Source organism: Anguilla rostrata, chromosome 2 (assembly GCF_018555375.3).
Source record: "Anguilla rostrata isolate EN2019 chromosome 2, ASM1855537v3, whole genome shotgun sequence".
NCBI classification, from domain to species: Eukaryota; Metazoa; Chordata; class Actinopteri; order Anguilliformes; family Anguillidae; genus Anguilla; species Anguilla rostrata.
Window position 1 is genome coordinate 61,411,714 of NC_057934.1, and position 10,073 is coordinate 61,421,786.

The following is a 10,073-nucleotide window of genomic DNA, read 5'->3' on the forward strand; positions in this document are numbered from 1 at the left end:
ACCCACATACACAATACATAACACACACACACACACTCACATACGCAACAACAGACAACACACACCCACATACACAACCATACACGCACATAGACATACCCATATGTACGCACACACGTAGCCACACACCCGTATGCACATACACACACACACACAAAGGAGTCACAGCAGCAGCATAACTTCATGCACAGATTCCACCAGTTACGAATGCGAGTTTTACTCGCAGTGCAACCCTTTCTCATGCTTTAAAATGTTACGTCAACATCAGATTTTTAAAAAAAGGGCACTGCCAATCGTACAAAAGCACCGCCGTCCCATTCATTAATGAGAAAGCCCAGCTCTCGGAAGCACTCTCTGCACTGCCATCGGAACAGTGGCGCCTGGCGACCCGCCGCACAGAGCGGAATGCAGGAGAGGCTGCTACTGTACGCTAGCGCTGAGAGGGGACCGCAGAACGCAGGCAGCGCGCGCCGGAGAGCGATTTCATCTCGGAGATGAAGAGCCTTCAGAAAGCAAGCGGGGCCCGGAGTAAATAACTCAGCTGTGATTCACAACTGTGATTCAGGCGCTCGTCAGGCGCCCCGGTGGCCAAGACCGCGTTTGCGGAACTTAAATTAAACCTTCTGCAGGGCCCTGGGAGCCTCCGCGGCGGTCCCCGTCTGAAGGGAAACACGGCGCACCTGCTGGAGACCCAAAAGCAGCTCCACGGCGGAGGTGCACAGTCTGTTTCAGGGTATCGCGCCAGCTCCAACTCTTAAATATTTCATTAGCCCAATCGTTTATTAGACCTGACATTTCTGATAAATTCATGAGCTGCAGACGGCACACCTACCGCCGGCGAAAAAGGTATTACCGCGGACCGATATGAGAGCGAGGCAGCGCTCCTGAGAATTAAGCCTAAATAATGAGCTAGAACAAAGGGCAGCGTACATGCCAACCCAACCCCCCCCGGCCCCCCCCAGGAACAGGGCTGCGTGCCCCCTGCTCTGAAACCACACGCCCTGCTCTGACACAACATGCCCTGCTCTGAAACCACACGCCCTGCTCTGACACAACACGCCCTGCTCTGAAACCACACGCCCTGCTCTGACACAACACGCCCTGCTCTGAAACCTCACGCCCTGTTCTGACACAACACGCCCTGCTCTGAAACCTCACGCCCTGTTCTGAAACCTCATGCCCTGCTCTGACCCAACACGCCCTGCTCTGAAACCACACGCCCTGCTCTGACACAACACGCCCTGCTCTGAAACCTCACGCCCTGTTCTGAAACCTCATGCCCTGCTCTGACCCAACACGCCCTGCTCTGAAACCTCACGCCCTGCTCTGACACAACACACCCTGCTCTGAAACCTCACGCCCTGCTCTGACACCACACGCCCTGCTCTGACACAACACGCCCTGCTCTGAAACCACACGCCCTGCTCTGAAACCACACGCCCTGCTCTGAAACCTCACGCCCTGCTCTGACACAACACTCCCTGCTCTGACACAACACGCCCTGCTCTGAAACCACACACCCTGCTCTACAACCACACGCTCTGCTCTGACACAACATGCCCTGCTCTGAAACCTCACGCCCTGCCCTGACACCACACGCCCTGCTCTGACACAACACGCCCTGCTCTGAAACCACACGCCCTGCTCTGACACAACACGCCCTGCTCTGACACAACACGCCCTGCTCTGACACCACACGCCCTGCTCTGAAACCACACGCCCTGCTCTGACACAACACGCCCTGCTCTGACACAACACGCCCTGCTCTGAAACCACACGCCCTGCTCTGACACAACACGCCCTGCTCTGAAACCACACGCCCTGCTCTGACACAACACGCCCTGCTCTGACACAACACGCCCTGCTCTGAAACCTCATGCCCTGCTCTGACACAACACGCCCTGCTCTGAAACCTCACGCCCTGCTCTGAAACCTCACGCCCTGCTCTGACACAACACGCCCTGCTCTGACACAACACGCCCTGCTCTGAAACCACACGCCCTGCGCTGAAACCTCACGCCCTGCTCTGAAACCACACGCCCTGCTCTGACACCACACGCCCTACTCTGACACCACACGCCCTGCTCTACGACCACACGCCCTGCTCTGAAACCTCACGCCCTGCTCTGACACAACACGCCCTGCTCTGACACAACACGCCCTGCTCTGAAACCTCACGCCCTGCTCTGAAACCACACGCCCTGCCCTGAAACCACACGCCCTGCCCTAAAACCACGTGGCGGTACCCGTCGCCCGTGCGCCGGCGCTCACCCAGGGCCGTGCCGTATCCCGCCGTGGCCAGGGACCCCGTGTTGCAGTGCGTCAGGATGGTCACCGAGTCCCGCGGGACCCCGGACAGGATGTGCTGCGCCCCGTAGTTGCCGATCTTCCTGTTGTCGTTGACGTCCCTCTCCAGCATCTCCTCGATCCAGCCAATCACGCTGCGGGACACCGGGTGGAGGAGGGGGGGGGCATGTTAGGACACCAGCATTGTGGGTGAGTCATGTCTGCATCACCCTTCACTGTGTGAGTCTGTATGTCTCAGATAGTCATGGTGAAACAGGTACCTGTATAATCACGGCGTCTCGTGGAAGTGTGCTGTATATAGTATGGGTGATTCAGTCAACCTAAAACTGTTCCAGAACCCTTTTCCTCTTTCCCTCATTACACTTCTCTCAGTTGCAGTTTCCATCACATTCTTTCACTCGTTCACTCTCACTCTCTTGTTCTGTGGGTTTAATGTTCCTCTGTTCACTTCCCCCTCTCTCTCTCTCTAAGTGTATTTTAATGCTGTGTGTGACACCAGAGCTCCACTCCCCTTTCCCTTCTCCCTGAAGTGTCACACAGGTGTGAAAGAAGGTGCGAGGGCGCGTGCTGAAAGCAGTAATGAGCTTCCTGTACGTGAGGCTTCCGCATTCTGCACCTGTCCCGCTCTTTCCTTGAAGCTGGAAAGACAGGTTTAGCAGCCACGAGTAACAGAAAATATTTTGGCGAAGCTACACACCCTTACCACAAGGAAAAACCGGCTAAGCTGTAGAAAAAAATCTCACGTTGGCAATTAAAAACCTGTCACAAGCTCACCGTACAAAATCAGCCGGAAGGTCATAGATAGCCTGTTAGACGACCTAGAAAAAGTGTTGCGTCCTGTCGTTGGCACTTCCACTTGACGGAAAACCACGAGTGAAAGTTTCAGAATCTCCATGGTAACCCTGCTCTAATGCAGAAAAGGTCGCAGACAACTAAGAACATTATGTGTCCTCTTCGAACCTCCCTCACTACCCATCTTCCGACGTGGTCTGAAGACTCATCTCTTCAGACTATACCTGGACTAACTACCACCACTCTGTATATTTAATTCTAAATCCACCCCCCCCTTTCATGACACTCGTTACATGTTCCCCCATCCCAGCCCTTTTTGTAATTTGTATTTGTCCTAATACTGTAGCTTGTTCTTCTGCCTAGTTGGCTTTGCAGAGGTTAGGTCAGAATAGTGTTCACTGTGTGAACTAAACTGTGTTCTTGGCTAGAAATAGCTGTACAAAATAAGTATTGCATCTTATTGAACCTGTGTTTTGTCGTTGTCCATGACCATGAAATGCACTTTTTGTACGTCGCTTTGGATAAAAGCGTCTGCCAAATAAATGCAATGTAAATGTGGCGGTGTGTTTTTGAAAAGCTTTCTGTGACACTGCAACCTGGACTGACGGCTCACCCGCGTCTGTTATAAGTAGTAATACACTGTGGCAGGCTGTCATACCGACAGCAGAGAAAAGTCAGCCTGGCGTATGTATTTTCATACAAACAGCAGCTTCATGTAATTGGACTCAGTTTTTTTTTTTCCTTAATTGTTCATTGATTTTTTTTCCTGCATAGGCACCATTCAGGTCTATTCCTGGAAATGAGAGCAGGCCACTTCCTGCCAAGGCCTTGCTTGCTGAAGACCTCATCTCCAGACCCAGCTCCTCGGGCGAGGGCGGGCGATCGGATGCCTGCGATTCGCTCACGTTTCACACCAGCCCCGGCGCTCACATTCTGAGAGCTAACGAAGCCCCTGTCAGTCAGAGTGCTTACACACGCAAGGGCCCTAGCACTCTGTAGTCTCTCTCTCTGACGCTCTCTCGCTCGCTTCCTCTCCTGCTCGCTCTCTTTTTCTCACTCTCTCATGTGCTCTTTCTGACAACTTCTCGGCTACCCCTCTCCCCATCTCTGTGTATCTCCTCCCTCTTTCACCCACATCTGCTTGGTTCACTTGGTTCACAGCTTTCCAATCTCTCTCTCTCTCTTTCTCTCTCTCTCTCTTGCTCTTACACACTCTCTCGCTACTCTGTGTACCTCTATCTCAGCTGTTGAGTTGACTTCTATTTTGGTCTCTCCCTCCCTCCCGCTTTCTCAGCTGTTGAGCTGACTTCTCTTTTGGTCTCGCCCTCCCTTGCTCCCTCCCTACATACCTCTCTCCCTGCTGCTTGGGACCCTGTCTCTCCCTCCTTACCTCCCTCCCTCCGTAGCTCTCTCCCAGCTGCTTAGGACCCTGTCTCTCCCTCCCTCCGTACCTCTCTCTCAGTTGCTCAGGACCCTTGTCCATGCTCTCGTTTTCCGTGAACTCCATCAGCTCCCTGGCGGCTCGGCCCATGTTGACGGCGGTGGGCCGGGCGGAGGTCAGGTGACTGAGGGAGTCCTGGATGAAGGAGACCAGGTCGTCCCCCCCGCCCCCGGCCTGGAGCTCCACGGCCAGGCTCAGGCACCCCACGATGGCGATGGCGGGGGCGCCTCGCACCTGCGGAGAAGCGCACAGCGTGTCAGACGCCGGAGTCGCCCCCAATCCCCGCGATTCGGGGGTTCATACGCGCAGCCACACCCAGCCATTCTACAGGCGCTATGGAAACATGGAGGCCACATGACACACTTTACATTACATTCAGTCTTCTCAGCCTTCTCCAACCACAGCGACCTGTGCACACGTGAAGGATGTGTGTGCGTCATACGTGTGTGCGAGTGTTACGCACACGCAAAACCCCGTCACGCATGTCACATCCCCAAAGCCAGAGTTCGCTCGCGGCAGCGCACTACGGCAGCCGCAACCGCCACCCAGCGCTTCCGCCACAGAAACCGTGCGAGGCTCACAGGTTTTGGAGGGAAAATCCATGGGATCGTTTCCCAGGACAACCGATGCAGTCACAGCGAAGCTGCGGAACCGGAGGATTGCAGGGGAAGAGGAAACGGAAGCCGGCGGCGCACGTTTCGGAAGACGCCCACGTTTGTCTGTGTGCCCCCCCAACTGACCGAGGGCATCGTGGCGACGGGACAAGCCAGCCATTACTGCTGGCCATTTCAGAAAGGAGCGATAGGGAACAGCCAAGAGCAAAAGGGGGCAGCGCACCAAACTGGGATAGTCAAAAATAACAGCGGCAGCAAAAAACATCAAAATGGAATGGGACTGTTTATTTCTGTTTTTTTTTTGGTTATTAATATACCCCAGTGATAACTTCCCATTGATGCTGAAGGTCAGTACATAACACACACAAGGACTTAATAATGCGTTATGCCAGTAATAGGCCACTCCTGCTGTCTAGGGCAGAGGTGGGCAAAGAGACCGGCGCCAGCCTCTGGACTGCATGCCAGCTACAGCTCTAAATTGTTAATAAGCCAAATCATTTTACGTGATCAGAGATTTAAGCTAAAAGTGAATCTGGCATTGGCATGTACAGCTAATTAGCTTTTTCTGCCAGGGCGCACACTCCATGTACACATGACAGAATTGCCGACCCATGGTTTAGAGGGTGTCCAGGTTCAAACCTGATGTTAATCTACTCTCTGGAGCTCCGATTCTAATATCCTGGTAATCCCTTATAAACCCTTTATAACATTTGAAAAACATGCGTCAAATCCTCCTCGGTCTAGGCTTACTAGGACATGAGCACTACATTATTTTAGCTGACACTCCTGCACATAGCCACTTGTAATGCAAAAGAATCGAACAGCACTCTTCTGGGTCATATAGGCTAAGCCACCGTGCCAGACCTGGTATGCTACATTTTCAGACCAGTGAGTATATATACAAACACAACATCATTAAAGCACTAAACCAAAACACAAGAACAAAAATACAAATACTTATAGATTAATTGTGTTTCTTAACAATTTATATTTCATACTTGGATATATATGTGCCCTCCATAATGCTTGGGATGAAGACTTTTTTCTTGATTTGGCTCTGTACTCCACAATTTAGATCTGTAATCGAACAATTCACATGTGGATAAACTGCAGATTCTCAAGTTTATTTATTTACATTTTGTTTTCACCATGTAGGAATTTCAGCTTTTTTTAAATATAAATCCCCCCATTTCAGGGCATCATAATATTCGAGGCATATTAATGTTATGTTAATGGAAGTAGTCATGTTCAGTACTTTGTCGCACGTCCTTTCCATGCGATGACGGCTTGAAGTCTGTGACCCAAAGATATCACCTTGTGCTCACTATGTTCTCTGGTGATGCTCTCCTAGTCCAGTACTGCAGCCATCTTCAGCTCCTGATGGTTTCAGGGGCTAGTTGCCTTAAGTTTCCTCTTCAGCATTAGAAACGCATGTTCAGTTGGATTCTGATCGGGTGAATGACTTTGTCAGTCAAGAATTTTTCCAGTCTTAGACTTGGCAAGAAGTTTGTAAGTTGTAACAATTCATCTCTGGTCTTTTGTAATATTCTGCCATCTTCTGGTTTTTGAATTTTGGCCTTTGCACATCCTTGGATTACGCTGGGACAAACAAGCTGTGGTTTGGTATCTTCTTTCATTCATATCTTGTGTGATGGTCCATGTCTGTAGCTGTTGTTAATTGTTTTAAGGCAGTTGAATCTTGTCTTTAGATTAGATGTGAGTATTTGTTGTAAGTTAATACATTTCAGAATTTATCTGGTTGTAAACTGTACATTTTAATAAAGGTTGATCCAACAGTCTGGTCTGCCCATCAACAAATTTGGTAATTTAATTGATATCTTTGATAATAATTACCAAATTAAATCAAATACATATATTTTACATGTTGGATATGTGAGGTGTTCTAACTGTTAATGCACTTGTGTTCAGTATTCAAACGAGTGTCAGACGTCAAACGAGGGTGTTAACGGTTACTGCCGGGTTCGGAAAATTAAACTTATTTTACATAATCCTCGCTTCCCCTACAAGCTGTGTGCTTGGGATCATTGTCTTGCTCAAGGATGAAGTGTCATCCAATGAATTAGAAGGTATCTGGCTGAACTTGAGCAGATAGTTCTGTACACTTCAGAATTAATTCTGCTGCTATCAGCAGTTACATAATCAATGAAGACAAGTGAACCAGTAACTGTGGTAACCATACATGTCAGAACCATAACACCCCCCACCACCATATTTCACAGATGAGGGGAGTGCTTAAGATCTTGGGCTGTTCCTTTTTTGCCTCCACATGTTGCTGTTACCATCACTCCGATATAAGTTAATCTTGGTCTCATCTGTTCACAAGATCTTTTCCCAGAACTCAGAAGACTGTTACTCTACTGTAACTTAGCCATCCTGTTTTGCACGTAAATAGTGGTTTGTATCTTGCAGTGTAGCCTCTGTAGTTCAGTTTGCAAAGTCTTCTGCAAACATTGGTCACTGACACATCCACGCCTGCCTCCCGCAGAGTGTTTCCTGGACAGGTTTTCAGTGGGTTTTTCTTCATTATGGTGAAAATTCTTCTGTCATCATCTATGTTCTAGATGATGGTCTATCTTGGTCTACCAGGCCCTTTGCAATTACTGAGCTCAGCAGTGCTCTTTCTTCTTAATGACATTCCAAACTGTTAATTTCGGTAAGCCGGTAAATTTTGGCCTATGTGTCTGACTGGATTTGTTCTTATTTCTCAGCCTTATAACAGCTTCCTTGGCTTTCATTGGCACAACTGTGGTCCTTATGTTGTCAAACGCTAATAACACACTCCAAGGATATTAAAAAAATACTAGATACTGACCTCTCTCATGCCTGCTCTAAGGAAGAAACTGAACACACCTGACTAATCAGAAACAGCTGTGAAGTCATTTGTCCCAAACATTGTGGTGCTGAGAATCTGCACTCTAACCACATGTGAATTGTTTGATTACAAATCTAAAATTGTGGAGTTCAAAGTCAAAAAAAATATGTATTTGTCCCAACACACACACACACAAACCTGGTCTACCATACAGTTAGCCTTTTTACTACTTAGGGCCATGGAGCATAAACAATCTGGTGTATGTACACCAGGTGGGAGCTATTTACTGTGCATTCATGTTGGGGTCAAGGCCTCAAAGACAGGGCTACACAACAACTGGCTTCAGCTGTTCCAGCCAGGTGCACTACTAACTAGCTCAGGAGTCCTCAGTCTTACCCAGAAAGGGTCAGTGTGAATGCAGAATGCTTTTGTTTCAACCAAGCAGTGACACACCTGATTCAACTAGTCATGGTGCTTGGTAAAGACTGAACCCCACCTTCCCAATTCTAACCACCGCAAATATTTGGGGTATAAGTAATGACTCTAATCCTGAATCCGCTGCTAAGGTGCAAAACTGCACCTTACACCTCTTATGCCGCACGGGCTGGTAGAACAGCAGCTGGACTGCCTCCATTGCAGTCACACAGCCATGCCTTGTCCCGTAATTATGAGCGATCCACATAGCCTGCAGCGAGGATGCACTCAATAACTTATTCAGACAGTGTTGCACTGACCCAAGGACAAGCAGAAGGTGAAAGATCAAAGCACGACACAAAGTTATAATACAGAGAGAGGTGGGGCGGGAGAGAAGGGAAGCATGTCTTCGGTGGTGAAAAGGCACAGTAACAGGCTGCTATTAGGGCCGGGGGGAGAACGTGAATGGACCGCGGTCGTTGATTCCTGGCGTGCAAGCATGGAAAAATATTTTTGAAGAAAGCAAAATTTTCTATTTTCTATTAAATAGGACACTGACAGGATCATTGCCATTAATTATTAATTACCGCGAGTCTATGCCGCTGAGGCAAATGTGTCAATAGACGAAACCATGTACAAGTTAAATCATTTCTAAAACGTTCAATAGTCGTGCATGGCGAAGATTTACGACTAGAGATTTAAATGATTGCCTGATGCAATTAAGCGCGGCAAATTCTCGCGTCCAGATTCCCAGCTCTGCATATCAATATAATTTCGACTGTATTGTATTCTGCGTGACGTAGCGAGGGACTGTCAGACTACTGTTGATTAGCAAGCAAGCTGCCTGACGTTAAACAGGTAATGCCAGAATATTAGCTCACTGACGTCTCCAGCGAGACTCCCTGTGTCCACGACACAAGCGACAGGCGGTCAGGGGGCACTTCGTGCACTTAGCTGCTACCATCTCACGCCTCGTTATAAAAATAAAAATACACAGAGGCACGGCAGACGGACAAATGCACAGACAGATACATGTGCCGTGCAAGAATGGGACCCCATTCGCATGTTGCTACACATGCATCCGCGCATTCGTATGCAAATTCACATGCACTACAGGCAACTACATGCACATACGCTCACACAAAGACCGACCCCTCACTCCCTCTGACACAAAGGCGACAGCACTCGCACAATGATGCAACTGAAAACATTATTAATGTATACAGTTCCACAGTTAAAGCCAGACAGGGTAACATCACAGTGGAGGGCTGTGTCGTCTTGCCTTCATTGACTTGATCGCCTCAAAGCCGTCCTGGACCGAGCGGATTTCGTCGAATACACTCTCATGCGGGAGAAGCAGCTGATTAAGAATTTGCAGGGACCCGGGTCGGTACCGGATCGCTTCCAGCGTCATGGCGCCTGAGATCAACACCGCTGTTGTCACTCGGGAGACACGGTACGTCCGATCTTCCTCGTGTCGTAATTAGGTCTTATTCACGGGACTAAAAGTGGATCGTAGCGTAGAAACAAATGGCTGGAAAAATTAATGCAGAACCCAGAACCTCACATTGACACACAGACACGGAACCACGTGTCCTCTCTGGCAGGAAACGCTGCCTCCTTGTCCACGCCCACCTCGCGCGCTCACTTTCTCTCGCTGTGTGCGCTCTTT

General features: G+C 49.3%; 1 protein-coding gene across 1 annotated transcript in view; it reads right to left on the minus strand.

Moving 5' to 3' along the window:
* Positions 1–10,053, minus strand: part of mri1 (methylthioribose-1-phosphate isomerase 1) — a 16,405-nt gene extending 6,352 nt beyond the window's left edge. Inside the window, exons 1-3 of the mRNA XM_064323610.1 lie at positions 9,684–10,053; positions 4,551–4,774; positions 2,272–2,441 (exon numbers count right to left, since the gene is read on the minus strand). Coding sequence (XP_064179680.1) covers positions 2,272–2,441; positions 4,551–4,774; positions 9,684–9,815 — 526 coding nt within the window. The 5' untranslated portion in view covers positions 9,816–10,053. The remainder of the gene's footprint in view (positions 1–2,271; positions 2,442–4,550; positions 4,775–9,683) is intronic.
* Between the last annotated feature and the right edge of the window lie 20 nt (positions 10,054–10,073).